Here is a 21,195-nt window from a genome sequence, read left to right on the forward strand (position 1 = left end):
ACTGAGCGCAGGTGGCGCCCGCCGCCGAGAACGCCGCCCCGCCGTGCCACAGCGCCGCTGCGCGGCGAGCTCGGAACCTCGTCGCTTCTTCCTCCCCCCGTTCTAACCTAACCTCGCGACAAGGCCGCGCTTCTCGGTCGACCCGTAGTCCGCGACGGCCGCTACGAGATTCGGAGAGAAAATGGATAAAATGGCGCCGAGGTTTAATACACGTGCGCGCGTGGTCGCTGCGGACTGACGGGTTGGGTTTAACCTTGGTTTTGTCCTACGTTCTTCGCTAGGTGCGTGGCGAGTCGATAATGTTGGCTACTCGCGGGTTGTTGCACGTTTGCTCGAATGCCCCCGGTTTGCCTGACTCGCGAGTTTTGCTCGGTTTCGGTAGAAAATGCGAACGTTCGTTGGCGATTCCCGCCAGGTCTCGTCGAGGAAAACGGGTGATCGAGTTTAATGATCTTTCCAGGAGCTCGCGAGATGACGGATGTACACATGGAGGACGCGAATGACGCCGACAGCGGCGATGATTGGGATGAGGTTAACGACGACATTCAGAATGTTGTATGCTTGTTTTGCAAGGAAGTCGTCGATAGCATACCCAAGGCCTTGAGACACGTAGAGGTGTTTCACGACTTCAATTTGGCTACCTTTAAAACCAAACACGCATTGGACGTGTATTCGTACATTAAACTCGTGAATTTTATCAGACGGAAGGAGGTTTCCCCGGAGGAACTGAATTCAGCCGAGTCGAAGTCGTGGAATAGCGATGAATATTTGATGCCGGTACTTCAAGACGATGCTTGGTTGATGCTAGGTTATTATAAATACTGTTTTTTATGTGTAAACGTTGCATCGACTCTGATAAAGGTAGCGTACGATTTGATACCACTTATACTTATTCTTAGATATCGAGGAAATAGAAGACAGCACGGCCAAGCCGATTGCTTATCCGGTAAATTCAGAAAATGGCTGTGTTACGTTATCGGAGGCACATTTTGCGGAACTGCAAAGAACGATCCAGTCCCTAAAAGCACAATTGGAGCAACGGGAACTCGCTTGCCTAATGGCCACACAGGTGTGATACGCGTGTCACTCATGGTCGCTCATCCAAGGAAAACCACCTAGTGGTGCATTGGATCGTTAAATTATGTATTTTTTTTTTTTAGCAAATAGATGTGATGGTCAAAAAGGCACGAAGTCTCGTTTTGGATGAAGAGCCAAAAAACTCACGGAGTAGTTCCATTCAAATGCATTCAGATGATGGTGAAGACTGTAGTCAGAATAATACATTGATAGTAGGCTTTTATGCACATGATACCATTCAAAAAAACTTGAATCGAATAAATGTTAACGTTTAGGTTATTCGTTGATGTTTTAAATATCAACCTTTTCAGAACACCGATGAGAATGCACATCTAAATACCATTTCAAAAAGTATGAGTATGGACTATGATGACGGATATTTCAGGACATACAGTCATTTTGCTATCCATCATGAGATGTTAACGGTATATCCCATCATAATTCTACCGATTATAAAATAATTATTCAAAAATTACAAGAAATATTTTACTAGGATAAAGTACGAACTGAAAGTTATCGTGATGCATTACTAATGAACTCGAATAAGATCAGTAATTGTATAATGCTGGATGTTGGATGTGGCACTGGCATCCTATCCATGTTCGCAGCAAAGTCAGGCTGTCGTAAAGTGATTAGTGTTGACCAATCAGAAATTATATACCATGCAATGGATATTGTGAGGTACGTTGCCAATTGGCTCAGTTAATAATACATATTCTAAGTTTCTAAAAATTGCTTTCAGGGAGAACAATCTCACGGATATAATAACGCTCAAAAAAGGTAGACTCGAAGACATTGAATTTCCTGAAGAAAAAGTCGATGCAATCGTGTCCGAATGGATGGGATATTTTTTACTATTTGAAGGCATGTTAGACACTGTGATTTATGCAAGGGACCATTATCTCTCACCTGGAGGGGTGCTTTTGCCAAACAGGTGTACGATTAGTATCGTGGGAAGTGGAGATACAAGTATGTACTTGCACTTGCCAATTAAAGAATTAAGCAGATAGGTCAGGTGAAGTATCCTGATTTTGTCTAATAATTAATTTTATCACTATTCCAGAACGCTACGTAGATTTAGTGGATTACTGGTCAAACGTTTACGGCTTTAAAATGAGTTGCATGAAGGCAGAGGTGGTGCGAGAACCAAGTATTGAGATCTGCAATGCTCAACATTTAATAACCAGCGTAGCTGAAATTCAGTCCTTCGACCTGTACACGGTTTCCACGGACTGCGTGAATTTTTCAACTACGTTCAACTTGACAGTAAAGAAAACCGGTCCACTCACTGCAATTATTGGGTACTTCGATGTGTTCTTCGATTTGGACAATCCCGTTCACTTTAGTACCGGACCTCACTCACCACCTACCCATTGGAAACAAACTGTTTTCTCATTAAGTGAACCGATAAGTATTACAGAAGGTAATTAAACAGTAGACCTATTAAATTCTAACCATAACAATGGGTTGCAGTTATTCCATTTTTCCTTGATTTTTACGTTCCAGGTGAGATACTGACAGGGAAATTAATTTGCAGTAGACACATGAAGGACATACGAGGACTCATAATAACCATTCAGATAAAAAATGTCAGTCAAGTCTACCACTTGGATTAAGTACGAAAAGCTCAGAGAATTACATACATTTAACCCTTTCTTACCGAGATGTCAGAAATGACATTAGAAAATAAATGATCATGTTTTCGGTAATTGCATATTTAAGTAGATGAAATTCCACGCAGTCGATAGCAAGAGACAATAAGCAAGTACTAACGCTAGTTTTCTATTTTTCGAGTAAAATGATTAAATCACTAGGAGAATATTTGTAGACTATGGTTTTTTTTTCATCATAGTTTAAGGGGTTCCCCCCCCCCCCAAATAACCTCTACGCATTATTACCACGCGTACTTCGTTCGACGAAGTATCTCCACTGAGAATATTAAACGATTCTAGGTGCAGACGTAAAAGATGTCTGCATTAACGATTGCATTTATGTATGACTTATATACACGTGCGTGCTAGATTAATTATCGACGCGTACAGGCTCTTCCAGTATTAAAAAAAAAAAAGAAAAGAAAAGTGAAGATCAGCTCGCATTGGTTACAAGGTTTCTTGAAAATAACGAGCTTGAGCTCTCCTTAGGATTGCGTCGCACATTAGGGCTTACCGAGTTCAAACTTTTTAAGCTCTACTTAACGTAACTTAAGCCGAATTTATCCCACAATAAGTCGCCAATATTTAATCGATCGCACTTAATCGATATAATCGGATGCTGGGAATCGAACTTCCATGAAAGGCCAGAACTTCGATGCCAGTTTTCTCAGAGACCAGTTTTGCACAATCAAAGATCAACGATCGACAGTTTATTTCGAAGGGTGATATTAAAAGATGAACTTAGGCTGCATGTAAATTCGTCGCCATTGGCAGTAACCGAATGTATTCCTCAGAGAATCGTTATTCTTCACGATTTGATGGTAAACGTCGTTAGGTGAAGCCTCATCTTCAAGAGGAATGCATTCCGTAATTGCTCAGGTGAATGAGATAAAATGTTACGTCCCTAATAGTGATCTTAGATATTTACAGTAGGATGAAATCGTACCGATCGATCGCCGATTACTTGTACGATCGGACTTGAGAACGATGAGGCCTCTTTTTTGCTCATCTATCACAATGTATATTCTATCTCGATCTGTCGACGCTATTCTACACCGATCTTCCGCCTTGCACAAAAGTTCAACGCTTTTTCTTAAAAAATATATATATATATATCTTATCACATATACACGTACGTATTATATAAAGTTCTCTATTAAGTAAACCTGCAGACCGCACCAATGGCGGTGGCACACTCTCCGACATTTAGTGCCACCGATGCTTCCATAGTGAAACGTGTGATTCACAATTAATATTCTGTGATATAGGAGGTCTAGCAACGGCGCAATAAATATAATCCGTAATTGGAGCATCTCGAAAAAAAAAAAAAATAAATCGTTGCGCCGCAATTTTTTAAATAAGGTCCTCGACTGCCGGTCGCTAGTTGAGTCTTAAACGAAGTACGTTTGTAAAACTACTTACGTAGTACTGTAGCGCGACTATATGATTACGAAATAAAAACTTTACAGGCTTTACCGTGTACGCTTGTGCCTCCTGACATTTCCCGATTGAGGCTCGCATTCAACGGCCACCGATATAGAAACTTTACTCCTCGAGTCCTAACGTAGTACTACAAGCTATCACAACATACGCCTCTTATTAACAATTAATAATACAAAAATATTTCTCCACCGGCTCCCTCGGACATTAAATAGCATTCTCAGTCAATCCTCGAACATCTCGTTCGACATTAATGTCGGGAAAACCGAACGATTCTAAGTACGTAATACGTCTATTTGCCGAGCGATAGGACTATACACTCCGCTTGTCTCTACTGTATCACATGAGTTGCTCCGTTTGAATATTGCATTCAAGGAAGGTTCGACATTCCAGTGACTTTCGGTGTTACAATCGCATGACCAGCTGGCCTGTACAAACTGTAAAAAAAAAAAAAGAAAAAGAAATAGTGGACTCGGTCCACCGCAGCTCCGATAAACTTGACTTCCAGCGCGCCGATTGCACAGGCCTACCATTCGCACCGAATTTAGAGTATTCCGCTTAACAATTCAATCACGTGGCCGTCCTCATTTATTGTCGGAAATTTGGATTGTCAGTCTGCCATCCTTTCGCGTTGGGGCCGAATTGGTAGACGAGACGTCGGCCGAGAACCGGCAGGAATATCTTGCTCTTGTAGTAGTATCTACAAGCGCAGATCCACGTTACACCTTTCCATAAAAAAAAAAAGACAGTATAAAGTACTGTAAAATTAAAAAAACTCACCTCATGGCGCGACTCAGCTTCTCGTAAGTCATCTTCGTGTTTCCTTTCCGCGAGCCCCATCGCTTGGCCACCTCGTCGCTTCTGACGAACCGAAATTTCGCCTGAGAGTAGTCTTCCCAGCAGATTAAGCTCGGACACGTTTCCCGGTTCCGTAAGAGGTCCCTGATGAACTCCCACAGTTTCCCTTGGCCCTTGGCTGAAAGCGAAAAAATAAAGAATACCGTAATAAATTTAAAATGAAAATATTCACCACCGCTCCAAGCATCTTTCGGCGTTCCTTCACTTACGAGCTTTCTTTTGCTTGTACCCTCGAGGCCTTCCACTGGCGCGCCTCGTTGAAAGTTCGACACTGTTCTCCGACTCGGCGTCTGCAAAAGGATAAAGAAAAATCACATATTACGTCTCCACGGCCTAAAAAAAAAAAACAGAGATAAAAAATGGAAGCTCGACCGCGAAGACATCGACGAAATCGAGTGTCCGGGGAAACCGACGAAATTAGGCAATCAGAAAAGAAGGAGAGACGTCCACAATGAATGTCGCCGGCTACCCGAGGCATCCGACGCAGCATCCGGCAGCGCGTATACCCACACCGGGTATTTCTTAAAATATCCCGCAATATTTTAACATACGACACAATCGGAGGGGCGTCAAGAGCCGACCAGTGCTCACCGGAAATACTGCTGGAGTTGACTCTGGTGAACTCATCCTCGGACAGCGGGGCGATGGTATCGAAAGGTGGCACTGAAATGCAAATCGAGCGTCATTATCAGGACCGTAAATCGCAACGACCATCTCAGGATAAAACTCTCGTAATTAACGACTACATACGCAGATTGGAGGCATACTGGGAGTGCAGCAGGTCGTAAAGTCTCTCCCCGTATACGGGGTCGTGGGCGATGAAGTTGTCCCTGCTGAGGGCTATCAAATCTCTCCCAGGAATGGCGAGACTGTTCTGGATGGAGCTGTAGGGCTGCTCCATGTGAGTGGCCGCGGACATCAGCCAGTTTATCGTCTCCTCCTGGCTCCAGTCTCTGATGGGTTTGTCGAACCATCCGGCACTGTCGATCACCTCGTCGTCGAAGAGGTCGTCTCCTGCGGCAATCAATCCCGTTAAATAACTATTCCAATCGCAAGAATACCCTGCAAAATTCCCGTAAATCGGCCGACTAGCCGATCGCAGTTTAATCTCTACCTAGTGAGAATTTCTTGTGCGTCGCCTCGTACATGCCTGGCACGGGAAGGGAGTTCTGCTGCAAGGCTATCGAGTCCATGTCCATTATGATGTGGTCAGTCTCGTCCCGGTTGAGAATCGCGAAAGCCGAGTACACCTGCAGGCAAGTAATTCTCGATCAGCACCATAAATATTGCAACATAACGTCGGAACAACCAACGAGAATTTAATTCCCTCAAGGAGGTCCCAACTCACCTCAGACATCTCGTTAATGTAATTACTCAAAAAGGCGCTCATGTTTCCGGTTGCGGATCGGCGCGTTCCCGAACCTCCTCGTTATACGTAACAGCGCGCGCTTATCATGAATCCTCTTAACATGAAATAATAACAGCCGTACACTGGAGTCCGATTCACATTACGCGAGTACAGTTCCCTCTCGTAGTTCCCACTAATTACGCGAGTATTACGTGCACCAATTACGTAGACGTTTGTTTATCCGTTACGACGGGGCCGTGGGTGCGTAGTGGATCATCGAAATTCGCGCCGCTTGTCTCTCGAAGCGTCCGCCACGTTCGCCGGTCGCAGCGAGAATGTCGACTCGGAGAGGGAGATCCGCCGGCGAGCAGGTTGCCGGGAAATTCCCGCTCGGCGGTCTCGACCAATCGTGACTCACTGACGCAAGCTGGGTGTTTTATTTAGGCATTCCGCGTCTGCGACGCAGGCTTCTGCGAGGGGCATACCCCGCGGGACTCTGCGGTTTTAAATAAAACGTTAAAACCCGAACGAAGTTGTCCATGGGTGATAAGCGGTCTGCGCGAGATCTAACCTAAACCTAACCTGAAACGCGGTGACGAAATTCCGTCGGGGCATCTCCGAGTCTTTACGAGGTGTTTCCATCGTTTCCATTGTTTCCAGTCCGATTAGCGGGACGATCTTGACCGGACGGGGAGGCGTTTATTTTTGACTCGCGTCCTCTGGCTTCGAAAATCCGCCCGGGACCAAAATGGCGGAACTCCGATCGACCGGTTCGTGATTCACGGCGGGGGTAATTCGAGATTACGTACCGCCTGCGCACATCGCCAGCAATTAGCGGCCTCGTAGATTATTCCGGAACGTCGACGGAGTTTCTTCACGCGGTATTCCTCAACGAGGATGGGAATTCAGTCCTGAACATTCGAACAGGAAAATCGGGGGAGTTTTCCCGCCCGTCGGTTTGACGCGCACGCTTCGCGCGCACCGGCCTCGACCAATCAGGAGCGTCGGCGCGGCGCGCCGACCAATCACGTGGCTCGAAGATCCGCGATTCCCTCGTTTGAATATGCCGATCGAGAGACCCTTATTTTCGTTTCTCTCGTTCGAAAATAGAGCATCTCGATCGCGGAGGAATTCAGGGAAGAATCCACGAGACGATACTGCGCAACGGATTCCGAAGAGGATTTAAAGATCCGTCCGATTATCGCAGAAAATAACCTCGCCGCTTAAAGGCAGGGCCGAACCGGACAGGCCGGCCCGGGATTTTCCCGCATTTCGCGCCGACCAATCGTAGCCCCTAACTTGTCCCGTTGGCGAATCGCTGACACAACCTCGCCGACTTATTTATAAACTCTGTATCTCGAGCGCACACACCGCCCGAGGTGGCGTTCCACGACCGTGGCCGCGCGTGCGACGATATCACGTAACCACCACAAGTGCGATGAATGAATCAACGCGCAGGTAAAGAGGGGTTAATAAGGTACGATTTACAAACGTTTACGAAGCCCCCATAGCGAGGGAGGTTCACTTTCTGTCATCCAGGTAAACAAGGGATCGCATTCTCCCAAGGGGCGATTACGAATGCGCATTATCATCGCGAGGCATGTAAACGTCATAGTAATATTAAAAAAAAAAGTAAATAAAAAACTCAATATCTATGCGTCTACAGAACCCGATTACCATTCGTCATCTCATCCCGCACTGCCGACATCCATTAATCATAGATCCGGCGGCAGGAAGGAAAAGGGGAAAAAAATCACACTGCGCTAAGATTATACAAGATATCTCTCGCGTGGAATAACAAGGATTTAGAAGCTCCTGAAATTGGCGAGCTCGGGCTAACCGGTTTATCCGGCAGAAGTGCACTTTTCGCAGAAGAGAAAACGAGACGTCGACGCAACCGACGCGCCGTGATTCACGTCGACGTTCTTATCCGCGCCAGCGTGTTTACTCCCGGGAGTAAATACACTCCACTCGTCTCTCGGCCATTTGGAGTCGTCCATTCGGGCTACTTTTTGCGAAACCCCGATACCCTGGACTCGTAATCGCGATCGCATGTATTCTTAGCCGGCGAGCGATTCGATGACGTGCACAGCTGACGTCATCTGCCATTACCGTCCACTTGAAATGCGATGCAATTGCGACGACGTCATCCGCCCCTTAGCGCCGGAATTAATTCTACGCTCTCTGGGCGCTCTCGTGATTTATTCCTAATTTTCTCGCGTGCGCATCAAGTCACGTTCCAAGTGAAACTCCAATCCCGCGGAGGAAAGCGTCGACTTTTTTCACGCTTACCCAATCCCAGAGAGGAAAGCGTTGCTCTTTTTCTTCTGGTGGTTACCCGGTAGACTTGCGGAGCCGACCGGAAAGGCGATGAGAAACGAACTCGTCCAGACCAGGATGGTGACCAGGAATTCCTACCACATCCGCATAGCGGGGAAAAAGAAGAATTATATTAATAATCAAAGTATTACCGGGGTACATTTCCAAAGCCCCGCCTTTTGTCCCGATTCCGTGGGAATCCGAATGCATGGAAACGACTCGAGAGCTATTCTTAACGCCGATTCTTTTATTTTTTTTTTTATCCACCGGCGGTGCCGAAAACTCGGAATCTAGTCAAAAAGCTGCTCAAAGAGACTTACGTCGTTGCGGGCGGCTCGTTGCTCTAGTTTCGTGGATTTCACATTGAACAAACGGAGGAATAGCGAGGGATAGGGTGAAAGTGTCGAAAAATGAATCTGCCCTCTTTTGATTGACCGATAATAATCCACGATTCGTCGTGGCGACTCCGTGTACGAGGAAAATCGTGTCCGATAGTAAAGAGAGGCGCCGATTGGTCGGATCGCTCAGGTCACGTGTGTCGAATCGCGTGAGTCATGCGACGAATCACCGGAGGAGCATTTCGCAATTTAAATATGGCGGTTCTTTTGTCCACGCGCGGTTTCCCGCCCGACCCACGTGCCCGCTCTTCACGTGTCGAGATGATAGCCGCGTGAACCGACACGCTGCATAACAGGATATAAAGCTACACGTGGTCCGGAGATGCGCGAGGAATTAAAGAAGACGACCCTAATTTGTTTAACGCAGAGATATAAACAGCAACCTTGATCCCTCGGTAGACCTCCGCAGTTTCGACGTCTCGGTTTCATTAAATTTTCTTAACTCGCTGTTTACTCGGAGGATTGTGTTTGTGACCACCGGCACACTTGCGATGAACGTACACACGTAATTACGTAATTAAACCATCGGTCATAATGTCGAACCTACCGAGTTGCTTATGATAGTATCTTCGTTTCTGCTTTAAAAGTGGTGGGATGTTCGGCAAAGGATTGGGAAGATTTGGTGTACTCACTCCTCGCACTCACTTTGAAGTCCCTCCGTAGTTCTAAATTGATTGAACATGGAATTTTAGCGAATGAGGGAAGAGTATTAAACATGTATTACAATAAATTAGTTGTCTATTGTCATACTTGCCGAAAGGATCGTACCGTGGACTATGTACAAAAGATGATTCTTGTATGTAGTACAGGATGGGAAGTGAACAAAAAAAAATTCAGCTAGTCTCATCGTTCGCAGTCAACCTTATCTGTTACTATAAACATATTTACATATTATTACAGCGATGTTGCCTACTTTCTGTGCTCGTCGCAGGCTATTTGCGAGGCGAGATTAGCGAATTTCGCCATGTAATCTACACTGTTCTCGCCCATCAGTCCTTGCATTTGCGATATGACCTGTAAACATTAAAGCGATATGGAGCAACGAATCAATAAGATTATATTTTCCGTATCTTGCAAGCCCACTAGGTCAAAGACTCTAGGAGCGATAATACCAATATTTGTTCGTAAATTTCAAGACAAAATTCCTTACGTCAGACGATGGGCGGATGTCGTCTACTGAATGGGCTCCTATATGGCTACGCTGCGACACTTTAATGGGAGAATCGAGCTGGCCTAAAAAGCTGCTCAATGAAAAATCTGCAACCTGAAAAAATATACCCTTGTTACGAATTAAGATTACAATGAATAAATTACTTATCTTAAATGTAATAATACTTATCTTTGTAGGAAATTGATTTTACGTAAACTTACCTCACTGTTCAACCATTGATGTTCGCCTTCCTTGAGAATTTGCGTAGCACTCGTAATGATTGAATTGGAAGGTTTCGCTTGATCTCCGACAGCCAAGACCTCTAGGAAATGTTTGTCTTGTGATCCGTTTGTTTCTGACTCCGGAGCTTTGCTGCTTTCTCTGATAGTACTGTTCAAAATATCCACTGTTTCACTTGGTGCACTTTTCTCCAAAGGTACTGCAGCATCGGACACCAATGGCAATACTCGTTGCACAACAAGACTTCGTTGTCTGACCGTTCTCCCCTTCTTGCAGAAACGAGTCTTGAATTTCTAAAGAAAATGCGCAATTAAACATGATTTATTTAAATACCGCATTACTCTCATTGGGAATACAAGGCTTACGTCTAACTGAGTTTTGAAAGCATCAGGTCCGCCAATTCTATGATAGGCTTGAGGAATTAGAGGTCGTCTGAACGTGGATTCCTTGGTGGAAGGTATTCGCGAAGAAATGACTGTTTCGTTACTTCCAGAAGTATTATCGTAACCCTAGGCAAAAAAATTGACATATAATATAACGTAACATTATAACAATTAGAGAAAAATAATTTTTCAATACCTTGCTTGTGCCATAACTATGTCTAGCAATGGACAGCAATTTCTGTAAGGCCAGGCACAAACTATTGTCGTGTGTTGTACTAATTACTTTTAACTTCTCCGATGATGATAGATCTTCTCGAGGAGAGGAATCCCACCAATATTCTAGACTGATTTTTGAATCACGTCCAAACTAATAAATAAATATATTTGTATGAATAAAATGTGAATAATTTAAATTATATAATAAAATGATTATACTTCAAAGATACCATTAAAAAGAGGTCTCCGACAGTGATGGTGTTTGCTTCCTTTACTGTCCATCCTAATTTAATCCTGTTAATGGTTTCCCTACCAGGAAATCTGTTAGGCTCGCATACTTGTTCTGACGTTGACTTTTCTATGTTACTTACAACTGATGGTTTTTCGGAAACACTTAAACCTGGTTCTGCTATGTCTAGGTCACTGTTATTGTCGGGCGCTATTAATTGATCATCCGTTTTGTTAGGAATCCTTTTGTCTATTTTTGAGCGTTTTATTCCTTTTTTTCCAACACTTTTTAAATGCTGTACTGTGCCTAGTAACTCAACTCTTGAACTTTTAAGACCAAAACGCTTTTCATGAGAATTTAAGCTGACGCTGTTACTAGTGAGGTACTCTCCGAGGTTTACAGCTGGCAGGGCAATTTTGCACCCATCAGGAGGTGCGACTCGAAGTAATCTGGTATCCTTCGATTCACCGTTAATTTGATCTATGTTTGTACACTGCATAATAATGTAAGGATTTAATATTAATTTACTGATCGATGAAAAGTAAGATTTTTTAAGCAGTATCTTTCAAGGATACGGTTCTATACTTGACAGGTCTCCATCGTTGCTGTAGAAATATCAATATACTCGATAACCGGCGCTGAATTGGAACAAGAGTTCGAACCCTGGGATTCATAGCATTCGCCTGCACCTGCCACCATGCCATATTATTACCCGGCCGTAATTCTATCATCACTCTAGGTGGGAGTTTAATTTCCTCCTGCCAGTCTAAAGTTATTTGGTCATTTATATGATGTAACATTTTCTTTCAAAAATATACCCATGTAAAATATTAATGCACAATTACCTTCCAATTGATTTAATTTTCTTAATGCTCGACAGATCGGGGTCTTAATCCTCATAGTTTTTCCACGGAGCCGTACTTGCGTAGATCCCCAATAAACTAGTTCGTTTAACTTCAAATGAACTTTTTCATGTATACGAGGAAGTTTCCTTCTTAGTTCTCCATAATTAATTAATCCATATAATTCCTGAGATGCTTTTTTAACATCTGTAGACAATGTTTATGAAAAGCTTCTGGTACATTAATTTATATCCAATGTAGAATATTCATACACACCATCCGAGAATTTTAAGTGTTTTGATATTTTCAACCAAGTACGATAATAAAAATGGCGAATTTGTTCTTTGTTCTTGATCATATTATCTGAAAGTCCTCTTTTCTTTCCTTGGCTCAAAAAATAACTTTGCATGGCATCGAAGTCTTTTCCAAATTCATTTATTGCTTTGAAGAAGGTATTCTTGTCTTCCATTGACCATAACTCGCAAGACCGCTTAAGAGACTTCACTATTTTTGCCTCGGCGTTATCATCTTCCTTTAATTCTAAGAATATGAAACGAATTTATTCAAATTCATCCGCAAACAAATCTACATAACTGAAAAGGTCTCATGGAATATTTGTCAAACCTTTCTTTTCATTTATCTGGATTCCATCTCCAGAGTCAACTCTCATTTTTTTCGTTCCACGTACAATGCGAACCTGTACATTTCTAGAATCTGTTGAACTCTTTGCTTCGGATATGGGGAGACCACTTTGAGACAGCAAAGCATCTTCTTTTTTAACGTTAGTACAAGTTGCTTGATTGTCAGAGTCCTCAGTTTTTGCAGTGGTCTCCATACTGCACAACACCTCTGGATATCTTCATCTACTCCAAACTAATTTTAAACCGTACTTGAAGGTTATCACAGACAAGACGTTCACAATTCCGTAATTCTAGCAAATTGCCTGCAACAAAATACCCTACATAACCATCACACATTCAGCGTTAAAACTTAACATAAAACTAAAATAAATTTGTCAAGGGGAAGTTTAACTACCTTAATATTTTTGTAGTGTAATGTCTCCATTCGATATTATGCAAATAGTCATACTACTCTTCAGGGTTAAAATTATTCTTTGCAAAAGCTCTAATTCGTACCTAACCTTAAACAACTATTTGCGACTTGACAATTTTCCAAAGTTTACAAGACTAGTTGCCAACAAAGAGTAATAAAGTAATAGAGAGTGTCCATACCTCGCGTTTCTTAAACATGGAGTTGCCACGCAGTAGCTCTGCAACGAACCTCTTCCATATCTAAAATGGATATGTTTCTACACCGTCCTTTCACAGCGATTAAGTTCCGCCATGTTGATGGCTCTTTAACAATGGCGATGTCTTTAACCCCACTTCTTGCAAATGGCGGTTTATAAAGTTCTCGACACCTGTCGCCATCTCTTAATTGCTTCAAATCGCTAAATTTCTATGAAATAAAAATGATTGTAAAAAATGGGATGAAAATAACGAGTGCGTCGCGATTGCGACCATCGAAAGAATATCCCTGAGAACTACATATCAAAGTTGATTTTACTGCATCAAGGGCCACCAAGATCTGCAACGATACTGTGTTTTGCAATAATTATCTTTAAATCTTAACAACCCTAGAGACGGTGATGGTGCTTGGAAAATTTTGAATGCCACCAAGGATAAAAGTATTCATTCGATGAGCACGCCGGGGTGGACTTGCAAGCTATCTCCGACGCCAAAGAACGACTCAAAGATGTTTTTGCTCGTCACACTATGTGCTTCTGTTAGTCTCATCATTCTTTTCTATTGGTACAATATGTTGTGGTGCTTCTTCTATGGATCCCTTACGATATCTTGTTGCTTCTGCGGTACGCTACTCGTAGTCTTGATTCACATTGCTTTGTCACCGAGACATCAAACCGGAGCTGGAACTGCGAAGACCATTGCAGAGATGGATGCATTCCGTAATATGCTAATGGTCGGTTTGTTTCTTGAAATTGGTCACATTATCTGCACGATTCTGATAGTTCTTAATTAACTTGTGAAACTGTCAATGCATCTTGTTATTTCATATTCCAGAAAGGCTACGAGCCCAAACCTCTGAATGACAGAAAGCACTCACGTTACCCTGTTATCTTTACGAGGCTAGTCGATGGAGCCTTGCAGAATCTTCTTGACTTGATTTTCAGAGATTTTGTTGGCTTCTGGTTAGATGATCTAGCCTTTGATCCAAAGCAGATCATAGATAATATGAAACAAGATATCTGGGGAGCTATTCAAAGTCTACACGAACGATTATCGCGTGTAGATCATGCCAAGCTTGTAGCCTGCAGCATCGTTAACAAAGTCACGTTTCATTTCGAGAAAATCAGAATCGCACAAGCTGCTGTGTAAGTTAATAAGCAATTATTATATGAATAAATACACTCCTCATTAATCTTGATTGAACTTACAGATCGGAAGGAGAGGACCCAGTTTTTATTTTATCGGCACACCTTATGTCAAGTACAGCAGAATTGGAGTACCTGAGAAAAGTCAGCGAATTGTGTATCATGTTCTTCTTACCTCGAAGTTATTCCCTTTCACTATCAAAATTCCTCCTGCGAGAAGTAATCGCATGTAAAAGTCAGTATAATTTTTTCAACCTGTCAACTGTGGTAACACTTATTCAACTCCAATAATTCTTTCAGTCCTCAAACCTGCCATCGATTTAATAACGGATCCCGATTATATCAACCAAAAAATTCTACTCTACATAGAGCAGCAACAGTTAACGGAAGCTATGCATAGAAAAACTTATGAGTATGCCGAGTCATTTGAAGACTTTATTTGTATGATACGGAGCTCAAAGGACCTGGAGGTTCTAAAGCACATCAGATACAATATCGTAACCGAAATCATGCAAGCAACAACTGTACAGAATATAAAAAGGAGTCAGGGATTAGATCCAGAAAACAATGCTTTCAGCAAGTGCGATGGGACCCAGGCTAGAAAACTAAAGAGGTACATTAGTCAATTGACGTACGCCAAAAATACATGCGAATCTCAAATGCAAACATTAGGCTGGGACGGGTGTCCGATTCAGGTAAATTTTTAGGAATATAAAAGAACGAGATTAATGGCACCTGTCAATAAAATAAATTTTTTCTGGATTTTCAGGAAAGTGACATATCAGATCCTACTGCCATTGCGGAGGGAAGAGTCTTGCCACTGCAGACGATCCTGGACAACGTGACAGGACGCCGATACCTATCTCAATTCTTGGAGCAGGTCTCCAGTCAGGGTCTTATTGGATACTGGGCAGCGGTTCAAGAATTAAGGGCCTCCGAGAGATCTAACTGGCACCAGCTGGGCGCTGAGATATTTTACACTTATATTCGATCTCCTACCGCGGAGATTAAAGTCGACAAGAATGTCAGGAAGAGAATGGAGAGTTTCCTCCTCGGTGACAAGGGTCCTGATGTCTTCTACGAGGTGCAGGAGTCCGTCGTCAAGACGATCGAAGAGAAGTACTATTCCTCCTTCCTAGTTAGCGAGCAGTATAAGAAGATGCAAGAAGCACTGCTGAGTGAGAGAGCTGATGGTTAGTTCTCATATTTTCTAACTTGCTTTCGTTGGTTCTCTTTCTCTCGACCGATTTAACATTGATAATTTTGCTGTTTTCTTTCCATCGTCAGACGATAGTAAGTCAACTCTCTTCGTTCCGTAAATAATTAAATTCCTCGCTTGTCTAGTTACAGTTTGAAGCTTTTATGTCAGCTTTGCAAAATTTATCACTTCCTATAGCTTATAAAATATTTATTGTAATACTCTTCTTCCTTTAATTAGTTTTGAGATTATCTAGTGTCACTTGCTTCTAGGCGTCACTTTCTATTGATTACTGATCACATTTCTGATTTTCCACTCGATTAACAAATCTTTCTGCGTCACGTTTCACATGAGGAAATAAACAAATCAGGTCTGTCGGAGGATCGACAGTCGATCGATGGAGCCATCTCTGAAACCGCAGCCCTACTCGTCGTCGAACATTCCAACTACGCTCGCAGCAAGTTTGATCAACTACAGGAGAAGCTTAACAACAAGATGCAGGCTCTTCAAGCTCTCAAATCCTCTCTGAAGCCGGAGAGTCGAGTCTTGAGCATCTTAGCGAAGGAAGTCGAGTGGCTGCAAGGAGAGAAAAGACAGCTCGAGGCACATTTGAATCATACCGAAATGTGGGCAGAACATTTGGGTCACTGGAGGGCGGACGTCCAGAGTGCGGAAGTCAGTGGTGAACAATCCTGCTAGTTGGTTTTTTTATTGTCAACCCGTTAAAAAAATGCAGTGCCGAGAACGACAATCGTCAGATTCCAGATAACGGGGACTCTCCTCAGTTCGTTCTTGTGGTTCACATGGCGGAGGACGAGGGCAACTTGGAGAGCATCTCCACAGGATGGGTGGTTCTCCGCAGGCTGCCAGAATTTCAAGAGCTTCATCGAAAGCTGCGACAGCTTTGCTCCAATGTTAAGAATCTTGAGCTTCCCTCGCAACCCATCAAGTTCTTTGGCAAGTCTGACAAAAGCACCTTGGACAAGGCTAAGGTCCAGATACAGAAATACCTGAACGTAAGTCGGGTAATTTAACCTCATAGTCAAAGCTGTGACTCAAAGAATTCTTATAATCGTGTATGTTATTTATAGTTTGTCCTGGAAGATGAGAGACTGAATCAAAGCGAAGCTCTTTATGCATTTCTAAGTCCTAGCTCGGAGCATCTGAAGCACACTGCTCCGTCCCCCAAGAAATCTAGATTTTCCTTATCGACTCTATTTAAATCGTAAGTGACAGAGGGACTTTAACCTTACAAAATTTCATTTTGAACGTCCTAAATTTATTTGTTAGATCCAGTGGTAGTGGAGATTCACGAGAAAGAGATGAAGAAGAGGACTACTCGTTGTTGCTAGATGACAACGAGTCAGGTCGCACTGTAACCGATGGTTACTTGGGCCCTGGAAAAGATGCTATCGCAGAGCCTCTGTATGCACTCTTGGGAGAAGTCTTCGATCTTAGAGGAGTGTTTCGATGGCTCAGGCGATCGTTGATCACCTTTGTGCAAATCACGTATGGAAGAACAATAAATAGGTCGGTATGAAAAATTATTTAAAATCAAATGGCTTTAATTGATATGACTTGGTATTTCCTCAGGCAAGTTAGAGATAGCGTAGCCTGGATATTTTCCGAGCCCATGTTGCACTATTACATTCAATTATTTACAAAATCCTGGTGGCCTAACGGTCAACTGGTCGCGGCTGTAGTCACTCGAACGGATGAAGAAAAGTTGAAAACTAGAGGGGAGGCTCGAAGGCAGTTTCTCAACAACGTACCTGATGTACTGACGAACCTGGTGGGAGCACAAAGTGCTCAACGTGGCGCTATTAAAGTATTTGACACTTTACAGAACGTAAACCTAAACAAGCAGCTATTCTATGTGAGTCGCTTAGTTATACCTTATCGCAACAGCCAGACGATTAATCTTTATCGTAACTCAATTTTCAGGACATATTTGAGGTATTGATGTATGAAGTCTTTCCAGAGCTTCAACACAAGTAACACTGCTTACATTTAAACCAGCCAATGTATAAAAGACGAACAGGATTATAAAGACTATTTTTTTACATTTTCGAATATTCCATTGATAACAGAAGTTTACTAGTGAGTATTGAATGTTCACTTTCTCGGTTAGGTTAGGTTAGCATACTCGACATCTTTTACTCGTTATTAGGCCTAACATCATCTTGCAGTGTATCGATTTATTTCTTAAAACGGACAACATAAACTCGTAACAATGACTTACCACACGCCCTTCGGGGTGAACCAGCAGTATTAAACTTGGACCAACCCTCGGGTCGAACTCAACAGGGAGGACGATTCTGGCATTCTGATTAATAATCCGTGAATAATGAACACTGCTCTCCCGATCGACATACAGGTTACTTCAAAACGTGACGAGTATCAATTATTACTAGTACTAAAAAAAATTATTGTGGATTCATTATACTGTGTCTTTTAGGTTAGAATGGGCACGTTCGATAGGTCTTCACTTAAACCGTCTACAGGGAGTCTGGTCAGAAATATTTTATATACAAGTCAATTTTTCCTGCAGTGTAGTTTCGATCGTTATTCCTATTGAATGAATGTTCAAATAACAATGAGGTGCTAACTACCAAAGACATCAGTGGTGACTTATCGCAATTTATTCGTTGTACTATTGTTTCGTACCTCTGATTTGTTACAGATAGGATTTTATATAAAACTTGTTTAGTTGTATCTCCTTGTTAATTTTTCTTCGTAATTTGAGGTCATTTAAACCGTGTCTTACGATGTGCCTGCACCTAATTTAGGTTATCGTTACTGAAAAGAAAGGTATTCGAGTGGCTAATGTCCAGCGAACTGTGCAAAATAGGAGCGATTTATTCCCGAATTCAACAGCAATCACTGTCGTTTCTTTACTCCGTGTTCAATCGAAGCGGTTAATGTTCTAGCCCTGTCCTATGCGCGTAAAACTATTTTATGAACCGAGTGACTATAATCTGTTGATTAGTAATAAGTTGCAGTAGAATAAGGCATTTATCTATTATGGAACTCTATCTCGTTACGAGGAGGTACGTCGGCAAGGAGCCTCCTAGTGTTACGATCAGCTGTCAATGTACCATAATTGTGCAATGTGTTCGATACGTTCAGGTGAAATAAAAATACTCAAGGAAACTGATCGGTTTGTCCCTATCAATGAGTAGTTGAATCAAGATCATTACATAGGATACAGAATATTTTATTTCTGCGCCATGCGAGGCAACATGGCGCACAAATACGTTTAAACAATCTTCTAAAAGTACTTGCAACTCCTATACAAATAGTACAATATAGTGTCATCCCTTATGTTACAACCGTAGTAGTAATTAAACATAGCGATACATACGTTTATGTACACATGTATAACATTAGACTGGTTTTGGCACCGAGACAGTACGAATACGAGATCATATAGAAAAGACTCGCCCTCGGAGGAGCTTCTTCACATTTTCTCTTTCTCACTCTCGCTCTCACTTGCTCTCGTTATCTCTTTCTTTCTTCTCTCTCTCTCTCTCCCGTTCGAAATTAAACGAATTATTACTTTATTAATTTATTGATCGAGTGAACGTTTATTTTTTCTCTCAGGGTTCCTCGACTTCCGCCATCGAAAGGGGACGAGGAGAAACAAAGAGCGGGCAACTCTGTCGGCTCTTGACATTAATTGACCTATGACCTAATCGAGTCGGTCCTCGTAAGTAATGAGAATGACATAATTAATGAATTACCGTACGTATACCTAACACTTAGGACGATAATTGCATCGCGCTTTTGCCCTCCCTCGACTTGTCGTTTGTCCGACACTTAGACTGTCCCTCGGTGATTGAAATTAATTTTTTTTTCTCTTTTCTCCTTCCAAGGGACACTTTAAGACCCGAGCAAACCGGAAAAGGAGAGACGGCGTCGTCGAACGTCTTCGATATAACGCATCTCTGATATCTTTTCTTTATAATACTTCCTCGTGGGGTAGGAACACTGTAATAGTGGTAGTAATAATAACGTTAACGGTCTGCATTTTATACGGTGTCTAAATAGGCTTACTTGGTCGGTTCATCTGAGCCCTGAACTTCGCAAGGAACCCTCGTCGCTTGGTTCGTAAAAATAGACATTAATAGTGGAGAACAAGGGTCGCTCCTTTACTCGCTAAACCGGCCCTAAAAAACCGTCCAGGCTTGACCCTTTATTTAATAATTAAGTCCCACGCCGATCTACTCGGGAATTATCACTCGAAAATATTTTCTGCCACACTCTCGAGGGTTCTCTCTCGGACTAGGTGCGACAATCGTACAAAGGGTGATAGAAAATTAATGAAATTAATAATCGGGCCCCGGTTTAACGAACAACCAGGCGACCTGTAAAAATGCCCATGGCATTTAAAATATCTCGAAGCGCGCGACGTCTTTTTCTCTCTTCTCTGTTGACTTTTGTCTCGGAGCAACATCGAGAGTCAGAAAATCTCGGAAAATGTCGGAAAATCTCACGGTAACATCGCGCGCTTCTTTTATATACTTTTACCGTTTTCTTTTCTTTTTTTTCGGAATTTTATTTTCTTCCAATCCCCTTTGACATTTGCATAACAAGTTTATAAATGTCAGGACGTCGGGTCGTCGTCGTGATCGAGTTAGGGACAGTCGAACGACGTCGCCGACGAGCCTGGGAAGAGACCCTTTTCCCTCTTTTTCCTGCTTTTTCCTCCCTTTAATGCGAAACGTGACCTGGGGAATACCGGGGTGCAGCTTCCAGCGAATCCTCTGCGGAGATGGGCACATCTAATTGCATCCAATTTCGGCAAGGATTTTCTTTTTTCTTCTTTTTCAACCGTGCAAAAATCTAGCCCGATCTGATTTTTTCCTAGTCACTTTTTAAACAGCCGATCGGACGCAATTAGGTGAGGCGGTAATTGAATTACAATTCGCTCATCCCTCGCTCTTATTTCGAGTTTAGGACCGTCTTCTCCCCTTATTAATATGTATATATATAAAGATAGATAGGTAGCATGCATATATCGATAACATCTTGGATGACGACAATGGTGAACTATACCGGATAGTCGGATACGTGTTGGGCTGTGGGGCGGTTCGGTTTCAGTATTTCGGGTATTTTGGTATTTCGGGCATTTCTGGTATTTTCGTTATTTCGGATATTCCGGGGGCGGAAATCAAATCTCGGACCCAGTTCCCTCAGTGGAGCTGGTATTGTCTCGGGCTTCGCAAGACTGCGATCGAGTATTACTCTGAATGTCTGGCTTTTTCATTTAAGAATCTCGAGTCGTCAAGAGAGTGCGCTTAACTGCGATTTTTCCTGAAATTGATTCGATTTCCCTTCCTCTCGTCCTGCGTAAAAAAAAGTAAAACCTGGGTCTTCGGTTCCGTCCCTCGGGAAGGAAACATCGAGGAGGGTCCTTTTTATTTTATTTCTTCATTTTCTTCTCGAGGACT

At 42.7% G+C, this 21,195-nt stretch overlaps 3 protein-coding genes across 9 annotated transcripts; 2 read left to right on the plus strand and 1 right to left on the minus strand.

Annotated features, from left to right (window-relative positions):
* Positions 1 to 165: 165 nt before the first annotated feature.
* On the plus strand, positions 166 to 2,898 carry LOC105699401 (protein arginine N-methyltransferase 1). Its single transcript, XM_012424347.2, has 9 exons — positions 166 to 281; positions 461 to 808; positions 900 to 1,069; positions 1,161 to 1,289; positions 1,389 to 1,502; positions 1,571 to 1,758; positions 1,820 to 2,046; positions 2,141 to 2,500; positions 2,584 to 2,898. The coding sequence occupies exons 2-9, from the start codon at positions 472 to 474 to the stop codon at positions 2,691 to 2,693; spliced, it is 1,635 nt and encodes a 544-aa protein (XP_012279770.1). The 5' UTR covers positions 166 to 281; positions 461 to 471; the 3' UTR covers positions 2,694 to 2,898.
* On the minus strand, positions 2,844 to 13,506 carry LOC105699400 (protein cramped). 4 transcript variants are annotated; one of them, XM_012424346.1, is made up of 14 exons: positions 13,385 to 13,506; positions 12,777 to 13,095; positions 12,429 to 12,692; positions 12,156 to 12,359; positions 11,886 to 12,076; positions 11,312 to 11,803; positions 11,062 to 11,232; positions 10,848 to 10,991; positions 10,464 to 10,775; positions 10,243 to 10,356; positions 9,640 to 10,106; positions 8,668 to 8,789; positions 6,958 to 7,187; positions 6,414 to 6,871 (listed from the first exon to the last, which is right to left on the minus strand). In XM_012424346.1, the coding sequence occupies exons 2-11, from the start codon at positions 12,985 to 12,987 to the stop codon at positions 10,002 to 10,004; spliced, it is 2,208 nt and encodes a 735-aa protein (XP_012279769.1). In that variant the 5' UTR covers positions 12,988 to 13,095; positions 13,385 to 13,506; the 3' UTR covers positions 6,414 to 6,871; positions 6,958 to 7,187; positions 8,668 to 8,789; positions 9,640 to 10,001. The 4 variants fall into 4 exon arrangements, with proteins under 4 accessions (XP_012279589.1, XP_012279769.1, XP_012279767.1 ...); XM_012424344.1 differs by lacking the exon at positions 13,385 to 13,506 and adding an exon at positions 13,188 to 13,332; XM_012424345.1 differs by lacking the exons at positions 6,958 to 7,187; positions 13,385 to 13,506 and adding an exon at positions 13,188 to 13,332.
* Positions 13,507 to 13,543: 37 nt separating this feature from the next.
* LOC105699399 (sorting nexin-25) lies at positions 13,544 to 21,110 on the plus strand. 4 transcript variants are annotated; one of them, XR_001104023.1, is made up of 12 exons: positions 13,544 to 14,132; positions 14,234 to 14,544; positions 14,610 to 14,779; positions 14,845 to 15,239; positions 15,314 to 15,737; positions 16,113 to 16,417; positions 16,501 to 16,758; positions 16,834 to 16,967; positions 17,033 to 17,272; positions 17,336 to 17,618; positions 17,687 to 18,119; positions 18,201 to 21,110. XR_001104023.1 is itself a non-coding variant. In XM_012424342.1 (11 exons), the coding sequence occupies exons 1-11, from the start codon at positions 13,851 to 13,853 to the stop codon at positions 17,738 to 17,740; spliced, it is 2,856 nt and encodes a 951-aa protein (XP_012279765.1). In that variant the 5' UTR covers positions 13,544 to 13,850; the 3' UTR covers positions 17,741 to 21,110. The 4 variants fall into 4 exon arrangements, 1 of the variants encoding a protein (XP_012279765.1); XR_001104024.1 differs by having other exon boundaries at positions 17,687 to 17,842; positions 17,913 to 21,110; XR_001104022.1 differs by having other exon boundaries at positions 17,687 to 17,842; positions 17,932 to 21,110.
* The last annotated feature ends 85 nt before the right edge of the window (positions 21,111 to 21,195 follow it).

This window comes from Orussus abietinus, unplaced genomic scaffold (assembly GCF_000612105.2).
Source record: "Orussus abietinus isolate OABI.00-Male unplaced genomic scaffold, Oabi_2.0 scaffold8, whole genome shotgun sequence".
Lineage (NCBI taxonomy): Eukaryota > Metazoa > Arthropoda > Insecta > Hymenoptera > Orussidae > Orussus > Orussus abietinus.